The sequence below is a fragment of the Chrysemys picta genome, chromosome 3 (genome assembly GCF_011386835.1).
Source record: "Chrysemys picta bellii isolate R12L10 chromosome 3, ASM1138683v2, whole genome shotgun sequence".
Lineage (NCBI taxonomy): Eukaryota > Metazoa > Chordata > Testudines > Emydidae > Chrysemys > Chrysemys picta.
The window spans coordinates 1,652,429-1,678,086 of record NC_088793.1 but is presented as its reverse complement, the minus strand read 5'-3'; the positions used below and the strand labels follow the sequence as shown (position 1 = coordinate 1,678,086).

The following is a 25,658-nucleotide window of genomic DNA, read 5'->3' as shown; positions in this document are numbered from 1 at the left end:
GAGGGAAGGAAGAGTTGGGCCTGGGGCGCCGGGCTCCCGTAGCGCTTTCCGTGGGTGAATGCAGCTGACCAGGTCGGCGAATACAGGGCGTCCGAGCTGGCTCTAAGATTACACCCCCCACAGCTAAGAGCCTCTTAGCCGTGCCCCGGTTCTGGCTTCCAGAGCCCCAGGAGGCCAGTCGCCCACGCTCACGGCCGGCCTGGCAGGGAGGGGGAACGTGAGGCTCTGGTTTGTTCCACACCCTCCTTCCTCCACGGCCAGCGCCGCCCTGGGGAGCAGGTGCCAGGGAGAACGGGGGCGTTGCACACCGAGAGGTCACCTCAGAGAGTCTGAGGAGAGGAGCCATGGGGCTCTCCAGAAAAGCAGCCCCCTCTGCTTGAGTCCCCCGCCCCACGGGCCCACGCTGGCTCGGAGGCTGCCCATGACCAAGGCACTGGCTCTCCTGCCCCCAGGCGGGGGGCGACAGTCACCCCGGAGGCTGTGGAGAAAGCAGCAGCCCAGCAGAGCCGGGGAAACATGCCCAGGCTGTGAGGAGAGGCAGTTCTCCAGGCTACCCGCCGTCATTGTGTGGGGTGGGCCGAGACCCAGCCTGGGCCCGTTTTCCAGCCCCCCCGGCACCTCAGCTGCTCGGTTTAGGCCGGTGCATGGGTTGCGCGGGAATCCCTTCGGTGCTGGCTGGGGGGGAGAGGAGCCCTGCACAATGGTGCGGGTGGGTCTGACCCCCCGCCCCCCCCCGATCATTGCAGCAGCTCCATGTTTACATGGCGGGGGATCAGTGAGCAGCACATGACCCTGCCCTGAACCGTGGCCCCTGCAGCAGGCATCGGGCCCTGGCCTGTTGGCGAATGGGAACGGTTTCGGAGCAGGGCCCTGGGCAGGCCCTGCCCCAGCTGGACTGCGGGCGGAGAGCTGGCTCCGCACCGGGCGCTGCTGGAGCAGCCTACGGCCTGGGCACCAGTAACCCGTCCGGGTGCCGTAGCCACCTCGCTCAGGGGCGTGGGGAAAACGCCAGCCCAGACGGACGTTTGTGCCAAGCTAACCCCCCTGGAGCCAGCCCTAGGGTGAGAGACGGAGGCTGCCACCCAGGGCAGTGGGTTACCTGTGGGGACCGGAGACCTCCTGTCAGCGTAGGGAGAGTCTGTGCTGAAGCGCCACAGCCGTCAGGGTGAATCCAAAGTGCCCCCCAGCCCCCAGCCGCCTCAGATCGCAGAGAGCCAACGGCTGTTTAGCCAGGAATTCACGTCACGGGGCTCACGCAGTTAATGGCCAAACTCGGCCATGTGCCTGGGCCCCAGGCTGAGGCCTGCACGTCCCCCCACCCCACTTTGTACCAGTGTAACTGTAGCATATGGGGCGGACGCCCCCGGCGGGGACACAGCTTTATACATGAAGGTGCCTCGCAGCGGTAGAGGTTAGGCCCAGCGATACCAGTCGGCTCGAACGACCTGCACCCCCCGGGTAGGCAGCGGGGGTGGAGGGGTGTACCAGTCTCACTGGAGCAGCCCCCGTTAACCAGCGCAGCGCCGGGTGGCTTAGCAAAGCGGGCAGGCCCGGGCTTTGGGAAGAGGGGCAGCCAGCAGGTGTTTGGTTAAAGGGCGGGGCGAGTTTAGCACTTACACCCAGCCAGGGCTCTGCTGCTGCCCTGGCGCGTGAGCTTGGACCGGTCACAAACACTCAGTGCCTCAGTTTCCCCAGCATAGGCCCACCCACACACACTGCCCTGCCCTCCACCCATTGCTGTAGGTGGCCCTTTCAGCTCGTGTGGGGGAAGGGGCCCCCGCGGGACTGAGCCTTGTCAGTTAGTGAAGCAGGGACGTGCTCCCCCAGCCGTGCAATGCACGTGCGTCATGTCCTGCCTGCAGAGCTGGGCCTCGCTTTGCACAGCACATGCCCAGGCCATGCCGGGCCCCATGTGTGTCTCCAGGTTGCGGCTGTTACTTCATGCGGGGGGGTGAGGGGTGCTGTCTGCACACTGTTCCTACGTGCCCTTTGGACTCCACTGCACAGCCACCACTCAGGCTAACGGTCTCTAATTAACCCGCCCCCAGAACATGGCCACCTCCCAGCCCCACTGAGGGAGACCAGGGCTGACCCCAGGGTGGGCGGGAGGGGGGAGGCTCACGGTGCATGGGGGGTAGGGCTGATTAAGAGGCGGAGCAGTGTGTCTCCTCAGCAGTCACACGCCCGCAGCCCGGCTGTTTTAAAGGGGGGTTTATTCCAGTCGCTGCCCTCCAGGGAATGCCCCGGATCCAGCACCGAGGGCTCGTGGGTAGGGACATACGGCAACGGCCTCCCGCTGCCTGCCGGGGCTCCCGGCCCCCTGCCGGTCACGGCGGCGTCAACTCGATCACGTGGGTGGGTGGAATCAGCAGCTCCTCGGTCACCTGTGCAGGACAAGCCGAGGCCACAGTGAGGGTGAGGAGGCTCTCAGGGGGCACACCACACCCACTGGCTTGGAAGAGTCCCCGGGGCCCTCACTCTGGGCGGGGACGAGGTGCCACTACTCTCTGCCGGCTGGCGTTATACTCCGGTTCCCAGCCGCGGGGGGGAGAAGAGCTGCTCTATTCCCCTGCCGGGTCCAGGCGGACTCTAGTACTGGGGCTCCCCGTTCCCATGGGAGGTGACTGCCGCTCAGCAGGGCTCAGGGACAGTGAGCGCCCCCTGCTCATCCCCACCTGTCCTCTCCGTGTACAGCGCGTGCTGCGTCTGGGAAGGCGCCGGATTCCCAGCCCTGAATACTCACGTCGTGGAACAATAAGGCACGTACTGCATGTGCCCCCCGTCCCCCAACCTGGCACCTTCGCTAACCCTGCACGCCGGGGACCTAGGACCCTTTGCCCATCTCAGTCCAAACACTGCGGGGTTGGTTTCTCTCTCCTGCTCTGCTCATCTGTCCCAACGGCATCCTCTCTCTGCACACACACGATCACTTCACCCCCTGGAGAGGTGTCTGCTGGGCCCACCCCACTACGCAACCCTCTGCTGGCCTTCAGAGCCCCTCCTGGCCCTCTGCCCATCCCCCTGGCATCTCTCCACCCCTCCACTTGCCCACCTTGGCTGGCAGAGGATGCACGGGTAGGCCCTGGCTGCAGCCCCAAGGACCAGCCTGTTCCACCTCCCACCGCTCAGAAACCACCTCTTCTGCTTGCCTGCAGCCCGCGAGGTGTCAGCCGGGCCGGCTATACGCTGCATCACCTCCCCTCACCCTTGCTCACTGCCACAGGGCCATGGGGGCAGCTGCCATGCAGGGCCTCTGGCACCCTTAGCAATGAGCCCTCCCGTAGCGCTCCAACGGCCAGTGAGGGAAGCTCCCAGAGCCCGGGCCCTTGTCCCAGCGAGGTACCGGCTCTCCCACTCACCTTGGAGGTGACGTACTGATGCAGCAGCATGTGCAGCTCCGTGTTCTGCTGCTGGAGCCCGTCAAGATCGGTGAGCAGCTTCGCCCGCTGGCTCAGCACGGAGCTTCACAAAGAAGGGACATGGGTGAAACCTCCCGACGGCAAAGCCTCTTCCTCAGGGGCCTGGGGGCTTTTAATGCCCCCTTTGCATTTCACACGTACAGCTGTGGCCCCGCTTTTCTCAAGAGCAGGGGGTGAGCGGTGCCCCCGCCTGGCTAAACCGATTGTGGCGCCCACAAATTGCCCCTGGCGTTTCAGTTGGATCCTGTGTTCTTCCCAGCTCGCCCTCCATGGCTGAGTGTACCCCGGAGAACGCCACTGACATAGCACGGTCCCCACTGACTGCAGGGGGCCCAGGGACTGGGAAGCTCAGCTGGGGGGAGGGTTCTGTCTGCTCGAGCGACTGATGCTGTGAATGTCACTGGTGGAAAACCTCCATCAAAGGAGACGCGCTGCAGAGTCACACTCTGGTCATTTACAGAGCACTCGAAGATGGGAAAGAGACAGACATGAATCATCCACATACAGGAAACTGATCTTCTACTATCCCACCACCATGGGGCACCCTACCTCCGGCCACCGCCCAGCAAGGGGTCTTGGGCCAGGCACCAGCGCTTCCCCACTGGGAGCTGGACTGCACCGGAGTTAATGAATGGCCAGTGAACCCTTTGTACAGACAGTGTCTGCAGGTTCCCCCAAGCTGAGCCCACGTGAAGACAAGCCCCCCAGGTGTGCACTGGCAGCTTGGGGGCCAAGCAGCCCAGAGGGCTGGTGTCTGCAGCACGTCTCTAACGACAAGCCCCGTCAGCACTGCCAGGCCTGGTGCCCTCACACCCGAGGGTGGGGTGGTTGGGGGCCCCTGGCTGGGGCACTTACTAGTATTTCTCCAACGCCACCTCCAGCGCATCCCAAACCTTCAGCTTTGGCTCTGGGATGACGTAAGCCAGGGCCTCCCAATACTCAGAGTCCTTGGAGTTGTCCCGTTCCTCCATCACCTTCTTCACCTGCGGCCGCTTGTCCCTACGGGGGCAGAGAGAGGAGCCCTGGGCTCAGGGCACCGCTCTGCCCATCCTTTCAGTCACCCCGCCAGGTCTGAAAGGAGGGGCCATTGCTTGGGGCAGCGCCGGCATAAGCCTCACAGCTCCCTGCGGGCAGTGACTGGTTCCTCTCCTCCACAACTGTTCATTCACGTCTGCCTGCCCCACCACGTTCACCCCACCCAATCCAACCTGCTCCCCACCGCACAGCTCTCCCGTGCCGAGTGAACCCCACTCGCTGTGGGGAACCCACCCTGCCCCACCTCTTGTCAATGTCGCCTACAGAAACCAGTTGTGCCTGGGGGAGACGGTGGGGACCTTTCCACTGCTGAGCAGACCAGCCCAACCTCTATACCCCAGCACACCAGCAGCCAATCCCCAGCCTAGATGCCCCTCTTCCACTCTCCCCAGCTCACTCCCACGGCCTTGCCCCTCCTCCAGCTCACACGCTCAGATCAAGGGGCTACTCCTGCAGCCCGTTCTCTCCTACTCCTCATATTCCCAACCAGCTCCCCACCCCATTCCCAGCTAACGAGCTCCGCTCACAGCCCAACCTCACCTCGGCTTCTGGAAGTCCCGGACAAATGCTTTGAGAGCCTTGAGGATGTCATCGGGATGGAAGAGCAAAGAGGACGGTGACGTCGCCGAGCTCTGATGGGCTGTGCCTTCCTCCTTCAGGGCGGCCGATCCCTCGTCGTTGTCTGCTGAATCCACAGCGAGTTCTTCAGGGCCCTGCTCCTCTGCCCACTCCTTACTCTGCCCGACAGCCACACGCACCGGGAGTGAATTCCAGCCACACAAGGCTCCAACTACAGCTAACCCGTTAATGCTCCCCCCAGCCCACAGCACCTCTACCCTAAACTGCAAACCCGGGAGGCTTCCAGCCATCCGGAGCCCTGCTTTAGTGACATCTGTATTTAGTGGGCACAAAACATAGGGGCATGGGAGCCAAATTCAGCACTGGTGGAAACAGCTTAGACTTCGCCCATTTCAATGGCGGCATGGCTGCAGCCGCTGGACCACGCCGGTTCTCTTGATAAGAGCGACACCAACTCCCTCCCCCAGTGCGGGACTTTACAAGCCCCATCTCCTCCCAGGGCTGCTGGGTCTCATCCCACGATGCCCACGTTCATCGTACCTGGCTGGAGACGACCTGCTGGGCTTTGAACTTCAAGAAGAAATCCACCAGCGTATACACGTCGTCTTCATTGTCAATTTTGAGGGCCTGGAGAAAGGCAGAGAAACGGCAGGTCAGGTGGCAGCTGGGACTCCGAGATGTTGCTCTGTGTCACGGAGTATGGGGGACTCAGGGCCCTGTAGCCCCGGCTTCCTGCGATTCACCATGACTCTCAGCCAGCCAGTAAAGCAGAAGGTTTATTTAGACAACAGGAACACAGTCCAAGACAGGTCTTGCAGGCACAGACAACAGAATCCCCCTCAGTTAGGTCCACCTTGGGGTCCCCGGGCACCCCAGTCCCCTTGGGAGGTCAGAGCCCCATCTGCCTCCCGAGTCCCAGCCATATCACCAGCCAGCTCCTGAAAAACTCTCTCTTCAGCGACCCCTCCCACAGCCTTTGTTCAGTTTCCCTGGCAAAGGTGTCACCTGGCCTCTAACCCCTTCCTGGGTTCTCATGTTACAGGCTCAGGTATTCTCCGTCCATCAGTCTCCCATCCCCCAAGGCAGACCATCCTAGCCACACTCCCCTGTCAGCATTCACAGACCACAGTAAGAACAGTCCCCATTCGTCACACTCTGGTCCCTTCCCAGGGGCCTAAGCTAAATTCACAGCCCTTCCCTTCCCAATGCAAAGGGGGCTGGCGCGGGACCAGCAGGAGTGCTCAGCAGGGGCAAGTCAAAGACCAGGTTCAGGTCAAGCTCTTGGTCTCTCTCAGTGAGATGTCAGACACCGGGAGCCCTGCAGCAGCACATGCTTCCCCAGGGAAAGAGTACGTCACACAGCTCCAAACCCATCCCTCTTCCCAAAGAAGGGGAGAGGAGCCCAGCTCTCTTCGGGCAAAAGGGTGGTGGCCACAAAGGACCTCAAGAGGGTAGGCCCGGTGGGAAGGGGATGTGAGAAGTGGAGTCTTAGGGGGAGTGGCAGGGATATCTGCATGGGGGGAAGGGAGGGCAGGGTGGGAGCCGGAAGGCCCAGGAGTGTATTAGGGATGGGGGATCAGTGGGAGCGAGGCAGGAGTGCCAGGGGAGTGGGAGCTGATGGCACTAGGGGTGGCAAAGGGAGGAACTGGCTTCAGGTACATCCCCTCTCTCTTATTCCTTCTGCCTTTCAATCCCCCCTTGGGAAGGGAGCCTCCCCCCCGCCCCTTCCCCAGCTAAACTCCTGGACCAGAGCACACGAAATCGCCCCGCTGAGTCCTATGGGAAGTTACATGTGCACAGGACTTGCCCCTCCTCCCTTCCCCCCCCTTGCAGGTGACAAGCTTCCAACGGCAGCATCTCAGCAGCTCCGCCCCTGTGGAGCTGCATCATCCACCAGCAGCTCTCAGCCCGCAGGCGCCGTACTCCTTCCCCAGCACACCCTGCTGGTTCTGGGGTGTGTTCCTGCAGCGCCCCTACCCATGTGCTTTGTGCGAGACGCCCAACTAACCGCAAAGATTGCATCCAGCCTCATCAGGGAGCGCTCGTGCCTCTCCAGGGGCTGCAGGAGTCCCAGCAGTTTGGTCTCTATCAGGAAGCCCTTGGAAGGAAATCACAGGAAGACGTCGAGTTCAGAGGAGCGAGTGTTTCAATTCACACTAGGATCCCAAAGCCGCTAACTCACCCAGAGCCAGCCACAGCCCAGTTACTCTGTGCTAACCTCCATGCTCAAATAACAGGGACTCAAGTGATCCAGAGGGATGGGAACATTTCTCCTCCAGGTCTATAATGTAGCACAGCTCACAGCTCTGAACCTCCTGCCCTGGGCGTACTAAGAGAGGTTTTTAAATAACATTTGCAATGGGGATTCGAATCCCACTGCACATGCCCTAACCTGCCGCAGACTGGGGTGTGGAAAAGCCCAATCTCCTGGGGGGTTAGCATTCACACAACAGCAGGATAAGGGTGGGGCAGGGCCTGGTTACCTCGGAAATCACATCCCCCTGTGCACTTGGAGATCACTTTCTAGTGCGTCTGATGGGCATCAGCTGGGACAGGATGTATGGGAATGCCAAACTGAATTATACTGTTCAGCCAGTAGGTGGCACCAGGTATAACCCTCTTCACCTGAGCTGGTGACAGCCACAGCGGGCAGTGTATTAAAAACCCGTCTATCCCTCTGGGGTGGACCCTCTACGCAGGCCACATCTGGTACGTGACAGCTGTGACACCCCGTCCAGCAGCTGTTTGATGTGGAAGGTGTCACTGAGTCAGAGGCCCGAGCCGTCTCCAGCAGGGCTCGCGCTCACTGAGTCGCTGTTGGACAACTGGCAGAGCGGAGGGCGCTGGGCTGCGAGTTCCTGCAGGGCTGTGTTTACCCTGGCAGGGGGATCTCCCGGGGCTCGTGCCATGGCGCGACAGCTGTCTGACCCTGCCGATCCATAGGACACTCCCCGGAAGGACGGTTTTAGATCCCTACAAGCTGTTGCGAATGCAGCTTAGCTAATTGCTATTTCGATGTATCCTCTATTGCACCAGCCCCGTTCTACCCCCTCCCCCAAGGTGTGGCAGGCAGGTGGCACCAAACACGTCAGCATCTCCCCTCACACACACATTCTGCAGCAAGAGATGCTGCCCGGGCAGTGGAAGCTCACAGCCGCACTGTGCCGGGTGCTGCTGTAGAAAGCACGGGGACCTGACCCTGGAACGGATGACAGCAGATCGAGGAACGTGATCGTTCCCCTTTATTCGACATTGGTGAGGCCTCATCTGGAATACTGTGTCCAGTTTTGGGCCCCACACTACAAGAAGGATGTGGAAAAATTGGAAAGAGTCCAGCGGAGGGCAACAAAAATGATTAGGGGTCTGGAGCATGTGACTTATGAGGAGAGGCTGAGAGAACTGGGATTGTTTAGTCTCCAGAAGAGAAGAATGAGGGGGGATTTGATAGCAGCCTTCAACTACCTGAAGGGGGGTTCCAAAGAGGATGGAGCTCGGCTGTTCTCAGTGGTGGCAGATGACAGAACAAGGAGCAATGGTCTCAAGTTGCCTTGGGGGAAGTCCAGGTTGGATATCAGGAAAAACTATTTCACTAGGAGGGTGGTGAAACACTGGAATGCGTTACCTAGGGAGGTGGTGGAGTCTCCTTCCTTGGAGGTTTTTAAGGCCCGGCTTGACAAAGCCCTGGCTGGGATGATTTAGCTGGGAATTGGTCCTGCTTTGAGCAGGGGGTTGGACTAGATGACCTCTTGAGGTCCCTTCCAACTCTGATATTCTATGACATTTGAACCCATTGGAAGCAGAGTGGGGGATCAGGAAGAGAAGACAATCCTCAGATCCAAGAAGCTGTTCTGAGGAGGACCGGCCCGGCGAAGGGCCGACACAGAGCCTTCTGCGGTCGGAGCTGGCAAGGACGGACTCACCGAGTCGTCGCACAGGAGCTCCAGGATGTGTTTGACAGACTTCACCGAGATGTGCCGGGGAGGTTTAACTTCCTCTCCAGCCTCCGCTGCTGCCTCTTTTCTTCCTCCCTCCACACCCTCCTCCTCCTCTTCCTGCTGGCTGCTTTCTGAAGCACAAGGGAAGAGGGAAGCTCAGAAGACCCGTCACCTGCTGCGCTCCTCACCTGGCACAGGTAACCACCCCCGGGGAATCAGCACAGGAGTCTATTCAGAGGGCTGTCGGATGGAGAGCCATGAAAGGGGAGATGCTGGGAGGCCTGTCTGGAAGCAGTGCCAGCCATCTCGTGTGGTTACCACTTCAGCAGCTGATGCAAACCTCAGCAAGCAGTTCACAGCAGCAGGGGCAGCTGTCATTACACTGGCCTCTAGGAGCTGGAGACAATGAGGAGCAGGGGGGGGCGGGGTGGTTGGGAGCGGAGGAGTTTCCCTTTTAAAACGGGATTTGCAGAAAAGGTGCAGGGCTGGCTGTGATGCCACCCCAGCCTCGGCCAGCGGGCAGAGGTGCATGTCATTAGAAAGAGATCTGGTCTGGCTGTCCCAGGGGATTTACAATGACGACAGGTCCCTTCGCTTTCCTTCCACACCCCGGAGAGGCAAAGCAGAGCAGGGCACTGAGATTTGGGGTCAGGGGGTTTATCCCCGCCTCGTAAGGACTCACTGAGCCCTCCTGGAAAGTCGCTGAACCCCTCTGGGCCTCAGCCTCCTCCTCCGGGATGGGGTGCAGGGAGGTGTCAGCAATCAGCACATGGGAAGGGCTTTGAGATCCTGGGGGAATTACAGACGCCACGTGTCCCACCTGTTAACGCCATCACCTCCTGGGCCAGCTTGCTGGCAGATCTGATTGCCTTGCGGTGCACGATGGGGCCCACGTTGTCCAGGAACCAGGAGTCAGGCTCCACCCAGGGGAGCCCCAGCTGCTGGGTGTGAATGACGCGATCGGCCTCGAGAGCTTTCCACACCAGCCCTTTGGCTTCCTCCTCGTTCATCAGCCAGAGCTCCAGGAACTTCTGGGCATCGATGACGGCAAAGTGTCTGCAGGGAGGGAAAGGCCCTGCCGGTGACTGGCTTGTCCCATGCAGCATTCCATGCCCTGGACACTGGGGTCCCCCCGTGGGTCAGACGCCCCTGACATGCTCAGTCCCAGGCTTCGGAGATTAACCTCTCCCCACAGCTGCCCGTCGAGTGCCACAACAGGGCTGCAGCTGCCTTTAACTTGAAGACAGTGGAGCAGATCACAGAGACTACAGGCCACCCAGCAATGCTCTACTTTGAGCCAAGCAGCCAGGGAAGGGTGTCTGCTCTCTGCTCTCTGATGAGGCCCTGGGGGTCCTGGCAAGCTGCTCTCAAGTGCCCACGCGAATTCTCCCTGCGCAAAGAGAGGACGCATCTCTGGGGCACACCGTACCTCATCGTTCTCTGCAGATCCTTGTACTGCTCCACGATGCGCTTGTAGTCGGCCGTCAGGGTCTGGTTCTCCTCCTGGAATTGCTTTATCTGTTTGGCCAGTTTCATTCTCAAGGCATTGAGCACGTCATGCAGCCTGAGGAGGAGGGCAGGCTGTTAACAACAACAAATTACTCCCCAGCGCATTCGGTGCCAAAACATTACAAATTCTGCGCCAAAAAGTTAAAATTCTGCACCCAATATTTTCAAATTCTGCAAATTTTATTTGTCAAATAAATGTGGGGGCTCCAGCCTGGCAGTGGGGAGCACAGGCCACTGGCTGCACAGAGGTGGGAGATCACCCTGCAGCTCCATCCCGCATCCCGGGGCACAGACTCAGCGGTGAATCTGCCCCAACCCTGACACAGCACAAGGACTGGGCCTGCCCCAGAAACAGCCCAGAGCCCTGCCCCGCTGTGCCAGGTGCACCAGGTGTGGGCAGGCAGGCTCCGCAAGGCAAGATCCAAGTCTGGAGGGGCTTAGTGTGGGGGGACCCAGGTGTGGGTTGAGAGGGTTCTGTGTGGGGCAATCCGGGTGTGAGCAGCTCAGTGGAGGATCTGTGGGGTGGGATCTGGATGCATTGGGGCTTGTTGGGGGGTTCTGGGTGCAACGGTAATGGGACTCTGCAGGGTGGTCCAGGTAAAGGTGGGTGGGGCTGTTACGGAGTATTGGGGAACTCAGGGCCCTGCACCCCCGGCTCCCTGCGATTTACCATGACTCTCAGCCAGCCAGTAAAGCAGAAGGTTTATTTGGATGACAGGAATACAGTTCAAGACAGGTCTTGCAGGCACTGACAACAGGGACCCCCTCAGTTAGGTCCATCTTGGGGTCCCCGGGCATTCCAGCCCAGCCCCCCTTGGGAGGTCAGAGCCATCTCTGCCTCCCAGCCATCTCTCCAGCCTGCTTCCAGCACACTGCCTTCAGCGACCCCTCCCACAGCCTTTGTTCAGTTTCCCGGGCCCCGGAGTCATCTGACCTCCAACCCCCTCCTGGGTTCTTATGTTACAAGCTCAGGTATGTTCCCTTGGGCCGGCTCCCATCCCCCGATGCAGACCATCCTAGTCACACTCCCCTGTCAGCATTCACACACCCCAGCAAGAACAGTCCCAGTTCGTCACATCTCTCCCCCCTTCGAGACCGAACTGAGCAGGGTCACTTTAGCCAGTGACCCGGGGAAGTTCGAACCTACCCCCGTTCCCATGGATGCCCCCGCATCCCTCCAGTTCCTTGGTGAGACTTACACCAGGCCCCTTCCGTTTTACGCCCCCCCTTAGGTCGGGGGTGCTTGATGGCACTCGCAGTTCGCATGTGGGAAGGTTTATGCGGCCTGTGCCCTTTTCCCACCCCCATACCTCTGGGGTTTCAACTGGGCTGTGGTCTTCTTCCAGCGCTCCAGTTTGGAGGTCTGTGCTTTGGGCTTTCTTGGTTTAGAGCCGCCCTTTTAACCTTGGCCACCCTCTGGAAAGGATCCTTTATGCTGGGCAAGGGTCCTAAAGCTCTTTTTCCCTTGTCCCAGGCCTTCCTCCCCCTCTGACAGGGGTCACAGGATCCGCAGTACTGTCGGACAGTAACAAAGACCCCAGGCCAGTAAAAGCTCCGTAGCAGCCTCTGCTGGGTACGCCAGGTTCCCTGGTGCCCTGAGAGGGGAATGTCATGGGCCCGGCACAGCAGCTGGCGGCGATACTTTTGGGGTACCACCAGCTGCCTCCTGATCCCCCCTGACTCCATTTTCCCTGGGGGAGCCCATTCTCGGTACAGGAACCCCTTTTCCCACAGGAACCTTTTTCGGCCACCTTGTTCCATGGTCTGTACCGCATTGAGGTCGGCCAGGTTCCTTATCTTCCGCAAGGAGGGGTCTTTCTGTAACTCGGCCTGGAACTTAGCAGCTGGGACAGGGATGGCCACCTGCTCTTTCTTGCCCGCTGGGTCCGAAGCTGCAGCCTCCCTGAGCCGCGTCCCTGGGCGTTCCCTCCCCACCAGGTTAGGGTCCTGCGCCTCAGGCAAGGCACCCCCCCCAAGGCCAGGGCGCAGGGCCCCTCGCCGGCTCTGACTGCGGGTCACAACCAGTGCCTTTTGGGGGTTGCTTGGCCAGTTCTTCAGGTCCCCCCCCATCAATACCTCAGTGGGCAGATACGGGTGTACCCCCACATCCTTGGGGCCCTTCTTGGCCCCCCACTTCAGGTGTACCCTTGCCACGGGCACTTTGACTGGTGTTCCGCCCACCCCCGTCAGGGTCAGGTAGGAGTTGGGCACCACCTGATTTGGGGCCACCACCTCGGGCCGGGCCAGCGTCACCTCTGCGCCCGTATCCCAGTATCCATTGACCTTCCTCCCATCCACCTCCAGGGGAACAAGGTACTCTCTCCGGAGGGACAGCCCCGCGCCCACCGTATAAACCAAAAACCCTGAGTCTGGGGCATCCAGCCCCCTAGAGGAGCTGGCCTGGGGCCCTTCTCTCTTTTGAGCAGTTGATAAGCTGCCAGCCCCTTTTGCGTGAGAAGCCTGCCCCTCGTTCGTCTGGGCCTTTACCAAGTTAACCCGGTGCGGGTTCGGTCTGCTCAGTCTGTCCTTGAGCTTGGGGCACTGGGCCCGAACGTGGCCTTTTTGGCCGCAGTAATAGCAGCTTATGTCCTGTGGGTCCCCTTGAGCCGGTTGGTTGTCCCTGACGCTGGGCATTCCCCGTGGGAGGGGATTCCCCATATTCCCTCTTTGGGAGGTTCCAGGGTGACTCTTTTTCTGCATCACGGCGGGCCTGTTCCTTTGGGGCTCCTCCCTGCCACCCCCTGACCGGCTTTTTACAAACTCATCAGCCAGCTGCCCGGCGTGTCGCGGGTTTTCTGGCTTTCTGTCCACCAACCACAGCCTTAGGTCGGATGGGCACCGCTCATACAGTTGCTTCAGTACCAGCAGTTTAATCAGGTCCTTCTTTGTCTGGGCCCCACCCGCCCACTTGCTGGCGTATCTTTCCATGCGGACGGCTAGTTGCAGATATGAGATCTCAGGGGTTTTATCTTGACTCCGGAACCTTCCCCGGTACATCTCAGGAGTCAGCCCAAACTTACGTAGCAGGGCCTTTTTGAATAGTTCGTAGTTCCCTTTTTCTGCCTCTCCCAGTTGGCGGTACAATGCCACGGATTTGGGGTCCAGTAAGGGGGTAAGGACCCGGAGTTTGTCCGCGGGATCAACCCGGTGCAGCTCGCAGGCCGTCTTAAAGGCCTCCAGGAAGTTATCCATGTCCTCCCCCTCCTTGTATGGGGCCATGATGCACTTATTAAAGCTTCGTGCAGTCCTGGGTCCCCCCTCACTCACCGCAGCCGGGGGTTCGCTGCCCCTTAGTTTTGCCAGTTCCAGTTCATGCTGACGCTGTCTCTCATTCTTCTGTCTCTGTCTTTCTTCATGCTGATGCTGTTTCTCTTTCTCCTCCCGTTCATGCTGACGCTGTCTCTTTTTATGCTGTTTCTGTTGTTTACGATCCTCCAGCTCCCTCAGTTTTAGCTCTTTTTTCCATTCCAGCCAATTCCGCTCCCCGGATGCCGAACGCCGCCGGGAGGATCCTCTGCTGGCCGGCGGGCTTCGCCGGGGGGACCCCCTGCTGGCCGGGGGGATCACGGCGCCTTCGGTATTTGCTGGGCTCCTCCCCACCCTTCCCCTAGGCATAGGAAGGAGGGGTCTCGGGAAGCCCTCAGCAGCCGGCTGACCACTCCCAGCTGGGACAGACACTGGTGCCTGCGCTGCATTTGCCAGGCTGCTTCCCTGAGACACAGGGATCAGTTCATTCGCGCGATCTTCCGCCTCCAGCTGGGCGATGAGCTGTTCTTTGGTGAGCCTCCCAATGCGCAGCCGCCTCTGCTTGCACAGCTCCACCAGGTCGCTCTTAAGCCGCTTGGCATACATCTTCCTGCTGGCCACTCACCGGCCTGTGTGCTCACAGCTCCCCACAGTTCGCAGGGGGCCCCCTAGTGTGCCAGCCCTTCTTGAGGTCACCACCTCTTTGCCAGGGTCGAGCTGCAGACTCCTCCGCCCCTGGGACCACTCGCTGTGATCCCACGGGGGACCCTGTTACTGCAAAAGTTCTTCTTGCTGGTTACACACTCCCAGGGGTAATAACCGTCTCTTTCCCACTCTTTAGCAGGCCTGGTCCTTGTCAATCCCCCTTCGTTTTACTGCTCCCCAGTCACTTACTGCAGGAAGCGCCGTCCACGGGGTGCAGTAGATCCCACCGCTGCCACCAGTTGTTACGGAGTATTGGGGAACTCAGGGCCCTGCACCCCCGGCTCCCTGCGATTTACCATGACTCTCAGCCAGCCAGTAAAGCAGAAGGTTTATTTGGATGACAGGAATACAGTTCAAGACAGGTCTTGCAGGCACTGACAACAGGGACCCCCTCAGTTAGGTCCATCTTGGGGTCCCCGGGCATTCCAGCCCAGCCCCCCTTGGGAGGTCAGAGCCATCTCTGCCTCCCAGCCATCTCTCCAGCCTGCTTCCAGCACACTGCCTTCAGCGACCCCTCCCACAGCCTTTGTTCAGTTTCCCGGGCCCCGGAGTCATCTGACCTCCAACCCCCTCCTGGGTTCTTATGTTACAAGCTCAGGTATGTTCCCTTGGGCCGGCTCCCATCCCCCGATGCAGACCATCCTAGTCACACTCCCCTGTCAGCATTCACACACCCCAGCAAGAACAGTCCCAGTTCGTCACAGGGGCTCAGCAGGGGGGGGTCTGAATGTGGGGGGCTCTGTGGGGGGTCCAGATACTGGGGGAGTGGGACTCAGTGGAGTGGAGATCCAGGACCAGCTGGTTGGGGCTTGGTGGGGTGGGGATCCAGGTGCAGATGACTTGGGGTGGTCCAGGTGCAGGGGGTGTGGGGCTCATCGGAGGGGTTCTGAGTGCAGGGGGGAGGTGAGGCTTGGCAGGAGGGTCTGGGGATGAGGGGGTCTGGATGCACGAGAGTTGGGCAGATGGGGGAGCAGCTCCCTGTACAGGGGTCCCTCCCCCCGCAGCTGAGGAGTGATGGGTGCAGGAAGTGGGGTGGGAGGGGAGTTTGCAGAGCTACCTGCAGCCGGGGGAGAAATCTGGGGGTGGGTCTGACCCAGCCCTGGATGCCGTGCAGGGGAAGAGGAAACCCCGTCCTCCCCAGCCCAGCCGGGACTAGCAGCTAAGCCCAGGGCAGGGTAGGAGCCACCAGCCAGGTCTTCCCCATTCCTGCCCCCGCCCCACAGTGATTTACCTCTCTGCTGGCTGCCCTGGGCACCTGAAACATACTGCTGGGGAGGGGCGCATGACCGCTCTTGTGGCTTCCTTTTGCTTCCCCATCAGAAAGTCATTTTTCTGTGGGGAAGCAAAGATATCCGTGCGGGATGTACATTCTGTACCCGTGCAGAATTCCCCCAGGAGTAAATAAATCCATACTCACAGCCAGAGCCGGACATACAAGGGCAAGCATGTCCTTAGCGCCTGAACATGGGCCACTCCTCACCCCTGTCCCAGCCCAGTGGCTGCAGCACCCCCAGAGGGGGAAGGACTCTGCTCACAGAGTCCCTGTGCAAAAACCAATTATATTCAATCTTTGTGGGGGGAGGGAGAGGGCTGTGGGCTGCAGTGAGAACATGGCCAGTAACCCAGAGAGTGCTGAATATGGCTGCAGGCGTTGCCCCAGCCCCACACGAACTGGGCTGATCTTTTACCGGTTGAGTTTCCTTTTCTGCTGGGATTTTATGATGGTGTTTTCCTCATCCCGTTTCTTTAGCACCTGGAAGTTGTATTCCAGCTTCTCCTGGTTCAGCTGGTAAATGGCTTTCATTTGCTGCAGCTGCTGCTCCAGGATCTGAGATTCCAAACAAAATAAAAAGCCATCCTCTGTTGTTGACAGGGGAAGGTTTGCAACTCCAGAGCCCCTCCCTGCCATCGCATGGCTGGCCTTGGGGCTCTAGAAAGAGGGTGCCTAGAACGGACTCCCCAGGTTCTAGTGGACAGTGCAGAAGTCTTACAATGAAGCTCCTTCTCTAAAGGACGAGCCCTGTATGAAGCCCTCCTTGATACAAAGGTGCTACAGACATTCCCTGTACTGCCATGCTATCGAACCCCTCATTTAGCCTGTCACCCACCAACTCAGTGCCATGGACAGAGAGTGCATCAGCTTCCTCGCCCCCATGCCAACCCCTCAGGCAGCAGCATGGGCAGCCGTGCACCAGGTCCTGTTCCATTGGCTGGCAAGGGGAGTCACCGGCTCAGAACTCCCTGCCAGCAGCCCCCAGCCAAGCGACGTCAGCGCGAGTGTTAAGGGGCCCTCAGCTCTCATGGCAGCACACGGGGGAGAGGCAGCATCTACTGTCCGAGCTAAAGCCGCACAATCCAGGTGCAGGTGTGAGAAACTCTCTGCCTCCCTCCTGTTGGACAGGTTGTCATTCAAGCACTTGAAGACGCATCGGTAGGAAGAGGGTTATTTTACTTCTCAGCCACAAGGTCTGCAATATGAATGGTGGTTACTTAGGAAGACAGAAATTGCCGTGCCGGGCAGACCAGGGATCCGGCTAGTTCAGTCTCTCGGCTGAGTGGTCAGTACAAGTGGCTACACAGGAAGCCACAATCACGGATGATTCTGGAATAGTCTATCCAGAGGGAAGTGCCTTCTGAGCCTAGTCCGATAAAAGTAACATGCATGAAGGTTTCTATCCTTGTAACAGGCGGGCAGTGTTTGCCTGAAACCTCCCCCCCGCCCCCCCAAGAGCAGGTGCTGATCGCAAGTAAGCATGGCTAACTCACGAATACATGAGGCTCACTACTCCCTCTGGATAGAAGAGAGCTGGAAGTGACTGTCTGAGAGGATCTAGGGGGCATGTTGAGCAATCACGAGGGAGGAACCCTAGGGGTACCCCAGCTGGGGGGGGGGGGTTGCTACTGTTAACTTTTTGTACACGGAAGCCAAGCCCAGAAAGGCTGAGAGTTTGATTCTGCTGCCCTTCTCTCCCGTCTCAGTACAAGCGGTGCAGTTTGCGGAAATGTAGCCATTTAGCTTAGCCCTGCTAAAAAGAAAGAGTCCCTTCCCCATGACAGCCACCGAGCAGTTGCTGTGTTCTCCTTGTGGGCCCTATGCACTCAGTGGGGTCCTGTGTCTCTGCTCCCCACACCTGTACGTCGTTCTCCAGCTGGATTTTGATGGTAGTGTACTCCTCGGCATCCTGCACCCGCAGCTGGTTCAGCTGCTTCTCGTACTCCTCCACTTTCTGCATGCGGGTGATCAGGTTCTCCAGCTGAGGGCAGGAGACCAGAGGAGAGTCAAACGACTGCAGAGAATCGCCACGGTTCTGATCGGCTGCTCAGCCTTCCCAATCCCAGCTGCCCCGGCAAGTCCAAAGCAAGGAGGGATATGGATCATTCCCAGGCAGCAGCCCAGTGGGGACAAGGGACCCTGGGCTATCACCGAACCAGGCAGGAGTGTCACTCCCTGTGTCCAACACCGGACAGTCTTTACTTCAGACACTAACACTATGTCTTTCCCTTACACACAGTGCACACGGGGTGTAGTGAGAGTGTGACTGGAATAGGCGGTACAGAGCCAGCCATCTGCTCTAGTCCCTGAACGCCTGCCCACCCGGTATGTGCTGCTAGCCAGGCTAATCGGGTGCCCATTCCGTCCCTTTCCTTTCAGACCCCTGAAGTGACGCCGGCTGTTCCTGCTCCAGGCACATCACAGCCACCAAGGAGCCGCAGTGCAGCAAGGAGTCCGGGTACAAAACCGGGGCCAGAGCTCAGCTGGTGTGAATTTGCATTGCTCCGCTGAAGTCCGGGGGAGCTCGGCAGATCTACGCCAGCTGCGGATGTGGCCCAACAGTCAATCAAACAAAAAATGAGTAAAAAAAAAAAAAAAAGACCAACCATCTACGGGATCCCCTGTCTATTCATTCAATTCCAGTCTGCCCGTCACTGAGGTATCTCGGGGCCCTCTGCACGGACTCCACGCTCCAAGGTGCTGGCCTCCGTCATAAGAGCAAAGCAACCAGCCCTGGCTGAAGGGGCAGTAGTGACTGGGGCAGGGCAGAAGGAAGTGGGAATCCTGTGTGTCCTAGCACAACGGAGTCCAGTACTCCCCCCACACTGAGGTATATTTCATCCTACCTCAGCGTGAGCGGCTGGACTAGAAGCCCTCTTGATCTCCCTTCCAGCCCTACCTTTCTGAGGTTATAGAATCACAAAGTCATAGCAACGTAGGCCTGGAAAGGACCTCGAGAGGTCGTCTAGTCCAGCCCCCTGCACTGAGGCAGGACCAAGTGAACCTAGAGCACCCAGCGGCGTATTATCGCCTAGGCCGACAAGGCCTAGGCCTAGGGTGGCAAATTTATAATAGCAGCATTTTTGTAATCGGGACATCAGTGACGCCGCGACTCTACCAATCATAGCGCGTATTGAACCCACCAATGACGGTGCAATGCCATTTAATAAACATACTAGCGAGACTCCTAAATGTTAATAATATGACTGGAAGGAAGAAATGAAGCGGTTCTCAGTTTTGGATCCATGCGCGGTCCCGCGCTATAAGCGAAATCGCGCTATATAGACGTGTGTTCAAGCGAGGGTCCGCTGTACTTGTAATTTTATTTATAATAAAACTTGTAAATGTTCAATTATTTTAATGATATTTAGATTCATTTTAGTTCAAACGAGTTTGTAAAAAAACTAAAACAAGTTCATATGGGACCGGGAGCGGCAATTATTTCAGGGCCTGGGGGCGGCAAAATCATTAATCCGCCACTGAGACAACCCCTGACAGGGGTTTGTCCAGCCTGTTCCTACAAACCTCAGGTAATGGGGACTGCACAACCTCCCTGGGAAGCCTGTTCCAGAGCTTCACTCCCCTGAGAGTTGGAGAGTTTTCCCAATAACTAACATGAATCTCCTGCAGATAAAGCCCATCACTTCTGTCCTTCCCTCAGCAGACATGGAGAACAATCGATCCCCGTCCTCTTTAGAACAGCCCTTCACAGATTTGAGGACTGTTATCAGGTCCCCCCCCTCAGTCTTCTTTTCTTAAGACTAAACAGGCCCGGTTTTATTAACCTTTCCCTATAGGTCAGGGTTTCTAACCCTTTTATCAGTTCTGTCTCTCTCCCTGGACTCTCTCCAGTTTGCCCACAGCTTTCCAAACGTGTGGCGCCCAGTGGACACAGTGCTCCAGCTGACGTCTCCCCAGCCTCCCGTGTCTTCTTCAAGGTACCGAGCGCTAAGGACAGGGAGCGCAGGGCAGCCTGATCCTGCATTGCTGGGCTGCCGAGTTACGCCTGCCCTGTAGCAGGCATCAGCCCTACAAGAGGAGGGCAGAGTGAAGCATTCATTACCCTGCCACGGGCTGGGCTTCGGCCCACCTGCTCTCTGCCCACACCTGGCCCCTTCTGACCCCAGGCTCTTCAATGTCAAGAGTGGGCCCAGGGCCTGAGACATGGTGCTGCTCAGTGCCTAGGAGCCTTCCTTCGCTGATCACAATTCCCCTTAGGGCCCTTACCTCCTGCGCGTTGTGGGCTTGCATGGCTTGCTCCCATTTCTTCTTGTTGCTGCTCAGCAGCTCTCGCCGTTCCAGCTCGAAGGCTTTCTGAGGAGGAGACAGTGCTGTGAGCGGGTCGCCGTGCACACCGCAAGGCCTGCTCCCGGCTTGCTGCCAGCGCTGGACAAGCCTTGTGTACCGGGCCAAGCTCCGGGAGCAGTGGCAAGAGGCTTCCACGACAGAAGCCAGCTCCAGATCGCCGCCAGGTGCCACCCAGACACAAGCACGGCATCCTCTCCCTGTGCCCGAGGTCACAGCAGGGTTCAGCGGCAGGGCTGGAAAGAGAACCAGTCCTCGGGATTCCAAGTGCGCTGCTCTAACCGTGAGACAACACGCTCTCCCTATTGCCCCCACAGCACCCCAGACCCAGCAGCTGCCAGGTACAAAAGCTGGTGTTACTGGGTCTGGGGTTAAGCGGGCTGTTGGCTCTCTCGGTTTGTAGGAAGATGTCTGTGAACAGTGTAGCGTGGGTGCGAGGATGAAATCCAGTTCACACAACAAGCCACTACATTAAACTGAAAGATACGGTCTAGCTCAACCAAAACGTATGGGCCATTGGGTGAAATTCTCTGGCCTGCATTCTGCAGGAGGTCAGACTAGATAATCAGAATGGTCCCTTCTGGCCTTACACATCTGGGAATGAACAGTCATCACATAGAAGCAACTTTCAGTCTCTACTGGCCTGGGCTCCACTGGATCCCCAGTAACTTAGAGAGGGAAAGACCCAGAATCACATAACCAGAACCGCAGCGCTCCGTTCATCTCCAGTTTTACTTCTACCTGGCAAAGTGAGAGCTCTGGTCCACAGAAACATCTGAAGCCAGAACCCAGCGTTGCTGAAATGCCAGTGTAATGAGCAAGAGACCCCTTTGCCGGAGATAATTCCATTAAGGAGAACTCCCTGGTGGATTTATCGTGAGAATAATTCACTGCTTGCTCCCATCCTGCTATGAAGCCAGTTGCTACCTCAATCTGCGTGAGTTCCCGACGGTAAGTTTTCATTAGGTTTCTGATCTGCTCCTCCATTCTCTCCACCAGCAGGTTAATGTCGTCTGACTGCTTCTTGAGATCCTTCACATACTGGTCATCTTTGCTTTTCAGCTCCTGCAGGAGAAGAGCAGACACGGAACTGAGAAACACTGCTCTGCAGAGCTTCAGCACAAGCCAGAGAACCTAACAATCAATATCCTGCATCTGCCCCTTCAGCCATTATGGAAAGTGACGAGGGAAGAGAACTGAGGAACAGAACAGTGGTTAGGAGAGAGAAGAGATGATGGGAAGATCTACTACACTTGCTAGCAAGGAGGAGGAAGCCCCAATTCCTGGGCTATTTAACCCTTGTCTGGACTAAGGGGGGCAGGACTAGAAAGCCCAAGAGTAAATTACAGGAACAATCAAGCATTGGCAGGGAGATTACTCCTGGGGGAATTCTGTAAAAAAAAAAAAAAAAAAAAAAAAATCACAATTCTGCAACAAAAAATTTAAAATTCTGCACACATTTTAAAATTCTGCATATTTTATTTGTCAAAAATCACACCAATTTCAATTATTTTTGGTCAGTTATTTCAAAATACCTGTCAGCAAGTATGTCTAGCAAGACAGACAACAAAAAAGATTCAGGAAATGTTTTTTGACAAACAGATTCCTTACTAGGCATATCAATACAGAGCGCTGAGTAGTAATTCATTTAAACTACAATACAGAACCGGATTTCCCACACCCCTCAGCAGCAGCACAAAAGCTTGGAGAAATCAGGGGTAACGGAAGAGCTGAGGGAGAGGAAAGTAAATTGCTGGGAAGAACCCTGGGTGTGAACTTGGAGGGTTGTTGGGTATGGGTGGGAAAAGTATGGAACAGGTTTCTTGGGTCCTGGTCTGTTACTGCCAGGACATGAGTGTATGCTGAGTCTGTGTATATGGATTTGTTATTGTAGGGGAGCACAGTACCCTGGCCTAAGAGAAGAGACAGGCAGTTCTGGGTCACTTACTCTTGGACAGTGTCCCTCTAACATTAACATGCTCCAGCAAGACCCTCCGTGCCCCACAGCCGTCTCCACACACACACACCCGCACTCCTGGCTCCGGCAATCTACCTGCTGCAGTTCGCTGATGAGCTTGTTCTTCTCTTCGATGAGCAGAGCACACTGCTGCTGCTGCAGGTTGAGCACGTCCCACAGGTCCTGCGGGATGGTTTTCTCTTTGGCCGAGCCCCATTTCGAGGTGATCTCTTCAAACTTGTCCTGATTAGTCTTGGATTCATTCTCCAGTTTCTCGAGCCTGCAGAGAGCAGCCAGCACAAGGCAGATAACGCAACTGGGGCTGGTGGAGGGTTCGGCGGCTGCCCTTGGCCCCGTCCACATTGAGATTTCCAGCCGTGTTAGTGTCTTCCTGGACACCAGCTTTAGGGACTAAATCAGTTTCAAACCAAAGGGTAGACGAGATCTTAGTGGGGCAACAAGCTTTTCTGTAGCCCTAACGATAGGCTCCATCTCCCGATCTGAAAAGGCTCCATGCACGAAGAGAGACGACCCTGCAGCCAGTATGTAGAGGACACGACAAACATGGCTGCAGGACTGGTCTCTGGCCCAGAGCCCTGGGAATGCACTGGATTCAAAGGGAGCACATTACACAAGCAGAAATTGGTCAGAACAAACTGGCTGTGGAAACGCTCGTCTGGCTAGCTGGGTCTGTCGGGAGGCCAGCGTCGCAGCCCCCCTGCACCATTCCCACTGCTGCCAGTGGGCTTGGCCAAGGAAGCCCAGCTCCAGCAGCAGGCACCGAGCCAGTGAGGTTCGCATTAGCAGAAGGTGCTGGATCTGCAGCACGAGGGACCCAAGGCCTCCATTCATCCATGGAGCAGGTCCAGTGCCCGCAGCAGCAGCACACGCTTCCCTCACACACACGCCCTGCCAGTGGGCCATCGCCAGGGACTGAGGGGTTTTGTCTTTCCTAGGGAGACTTCCAGCGAGGCTGCCAGCCGAGAGATGGACACAGGTCACCTAAGAACTAGCCCAGAACAAAACCATTGCACACCGCCCCCTCCCAAAGTGACCCACAAGTGAAAGGCTCACGATTTCCTATCAGTCCCCTGGCTCTCCAGTCCCAGCAGGTTCCTGGGGAGTGCCATGAAAATGACTGGGGGCTCTTAGGAGGCACAGGTCCATTCAGCAACGTTGGACTGGTTTGCCCATGATAACGGGGAAATCCCGCAGCAGGGAGATGGGGCTGAACAACCAGGCTTCTCTCCTGCAATCCCAAAGAGGAGAGGCCAGTGCTGGCTCCTCTAAACCAGGGGTGGTGGCTAAATGAGAACCTGCAGGCCACACCGTTCTCACCAGTAATCACCATCACCTTCCGTGCCCGAGTGCGGGCTGGGGAAGCCATACACACCAGCATGAAATGCTCTATCCAGATCCAATCAGGCAGGCCGCATTGCATGCTGGGACCTGCAGCTTCTCCCTGCCACCTCTGCATATTACAGATGAGGGGGGCTGCCATTTGCCCCTTGATGTAAATTAAACCCAGTTCTCGCCTGCCAGTGAGTTGCCAAAGCGGCCCCAGTTGATTGGCATGTGGGTGGCCCTGCTCCGAGCTGGCGCTGTCAGGGGATGCGTAGGGCCTAGCAGGGGAGCAAAGATCTTCCTGCCAGTGACACAGCGGAGCTGCGGGATCTCTTACCTCTGTCGCTTGAGTTCGTCCTCCTCAGCCCTCCTCTGGGTCTCCCTGGCGTCTGCAGCCACCTGGATATTGGTCACTAGCTGCGTGCCGTCATTGAGCAGCTTAGCTAGCCTCTGTGAACACAGCAAAACGACAGAGCAACCCACGTAGGCAAAGGGGCCCAATCGCCTTGCAATGGAGAACGACTTGGCTAGCATTTTTCAAGCCAGGGTGTCTAAAGTCTGGCTCCTACATCCATATTTAGGTACCGAAATACAAGTAGTCTGTGCACCTGCTGCTTCCACTGAAGAAGAAAAAAAGTTTCATTTCCCCTGGTGACTGTGGGTCTTCGAGAGGACTCCCAGCATGGACCCACATGCCCCACCCTCCTCCCTCACTAGGTCAGAGCCTCACAACAGATTCTCGATCTACAGGAAGGAAGCGAATGCGCCCGAGGCATGTGTGTCACCTGCAGGGCAGCTCTACGCAGGCAATCATCTCGAAGAATCATTGTTCCCACCATGAGGCCCAGTTCTTCCCAGTGGGTTCTAGCTTCGCTACACCCTTAGTGCGATGAGCGAGTACCACACACCATGGTTGGTACTTGGAAGCTCAGTATAGTGGGAGTTTGCCTGGCTTTAGCTGCAGAGTTGGAAGTAGGAGGCTGTTTCCAGGAACTCCTAAAGGTGAATAGGTAGAAGAAGCTGGTGCTTCAGAAGCAACATTTTTCAGGAGCTTATGGTTGTAGATCTGCCTGGCACATGGACATGTTTTTCAAACATTAGTTCTCGCTATGGCAAAACACACAGGTCCATTGGTTTACTCTGGGCTGTGACATCACTGGCTGCCCGACTAGGAGTCCAGAGCCAGACGTGGGATTCAGGGGCCCTAAGCAACTTGCCCGTGTTGATCTCTATTGCCATAGCTGAGTTCTAACCTGTCTGCTTTCTTCTATCTGCTGGTGGCTCCGGCTCAGCTCTTCTGCCTCAGCCTTCTTCGCATCTGGATCTTCTCCGAGGGCCTCCCTGTGTGGGGACACAGGGAAGAGAAACACTTTAGTAACACGTCATCTTCCATAGCTTAAAGAGCTCCCTGGAGCCATAGCACCTGGTTCTGTGATCCTGTCAGATCCCACAAGGGCGAATCAGCGCAGCGCTCGATGGAAGAGGGACCCAGACGCTCTCAGACTCTGACGGGAGATCACGGGGTCCCCCCATCGTGGCGTGAGAGCTTAGCACTGACTACAGGGTTACTGCCATGGTGGAGCACGTCAGCGTCCGGTGGGGAGGCTCCTGCCTAGTCAGTTCCAGCGGATTGCTCTGTGTTTGGTTCCACATCTCGTTGGCAAGGCGGTTGGCAGGGATGGCAGAGGCGCACCGGCCCGTTGGGCCCAATGCAGAGAAGGCGGCTGGTCTTCTATTGGCCCCGTCCCCTAATTCTAAGGCTGCTGCTCCCACAGCCCGTGTCCCACGGACCGAGCAGTAACTTGGCTACAGGAGACACTAGCCCAGGGAGGGGGAAGCATCAGTCCCTCGGACAGGCCGGTCGGGCATCCAAGACCCACAGTTGGGCCCCCAGGCTGCCCCCGTCCAACCCACTGAATTTCACACTGTCGGGGGGCCCGGCTCGGGGTCCGGGGGGGCGGTTCGGGGGGGCCCGGTTCGGGGTCCGGGGGGCGGTCGGGGGGGCCCGGTTCGGGGTTGGGGGGGCGGTCCGGGGGGGCGGTCGAGGGGGCCCGGTTCGGGGTCCGGGGGGGCCCGGCCCCCCCCGCTCTCACCGGCGCTTGGCCTCCAGCCGGGCCGCGATGCGGAGGCGCCGGGCCGCGATCCGCTCCTCCGGCTCCTCCGAGCTCAGCGACGGGCGCCGCAGCTCCCGCGGCCCCTCGGGCTCCGCCTCGCCCAGCGCCGCCCGGCTCATGCCGCCCCCAGCCCGGCCCCGCCCGGCCCCGGCGTCGCTAAGCAACGCGGCGCGCGGCGTCGGGGGCGGAGCGCGAGCTCCGGCGGGGAGTGCGCTCGGGCCCCGCCCCCTGCGAACC

At 58.2% G+C, this 25,658-nt stretch overlaps 1 protein-coding gene across 3 annotated transcripts; it reads right to left on the bottom strand.

Annotated features, from left to right (window-relative positions):
- Positions 1–2,196: 2,196 nt before the first annotated feature.
- Positions 2,197–25,658, bottom strand: LOC135982613 (dynein regulatory complex protein 1-like). Of its 3 annotated transcripts, none has more exons than XR_010600020.1 (17): positions 25,401–25,657; positions 24,561–24,648; positions 23,645–23,757; positions 22,060–22,243; positions 20,934–21,071; positions 19,929–20,015; positions 17,560–17,682; positions 16,117–16,256; positions 10,398–10,532; positions 9,789–10,024; positions 8,954–9,099; positions 7,042–7,131; positions 5,574–5,660; positions 4,995–5,191; positions 4,275–4,490; positions 3,360–3,462; positions 2,197–2,384 (listed from the first exon to the last, which is right to left on the bottom strand). XR_010600020.1 is itself a non-coding variant. In XM_065590044.1 (17 exons), the coding sequence occupies exons 1-17, from the start codon at positions 25,538–25,540 to the stop codon at positions 2,328–2,330; spliced, it is 2,208 nt and encodes a 735-aa protein (XP_065446116.1). In that variant the 5' UTR covers positions 25,541–25,658; the 3' UTR covers positions 2,197–2,327. The 3 variants fall into 3 exon arrangements, 2 of the variants coding, with proteins under 2 accessions (XP_065446116.1, XP_065446117.1); XM_065590044.1 differs by having other exon boundaries at positions 4,275–4,418; positions 25,401–25,658; XM_065590045.1 differs by having other exon boundaries at positions 4,275–4,418; positions 22,060–22,936; positions 25,401–25,524.

What these genes read in the sequence shown, in the direction of transcription:
- LOC135982613 (XM_065590044.1), bottom strand. Translation starts at nt 25,540, where the DNA reads ATGAGCCGGGCGGCGCTGGGCGAGGCGGAGCCCGAGGGGCCGCGGGAG. An exon ending in AAGCCCACAACGCGCAGGAG is followed by an intron (nt 17,683 to 19,928) that starts GTAAGGGCCCTA and finishes TCCTGCCCTCAG; the next exon opens with CTGGAGAACCTGATCACCCG. An exon ending in GATCTGCAGAGAACGATGAG is followed by an intron (nt 10,025 to 10,397) that starts GTACGGTGTGCC and finishes CCCTCCCTGCAG; the next exon opens with ACACTTTGCCGTCATCGATG.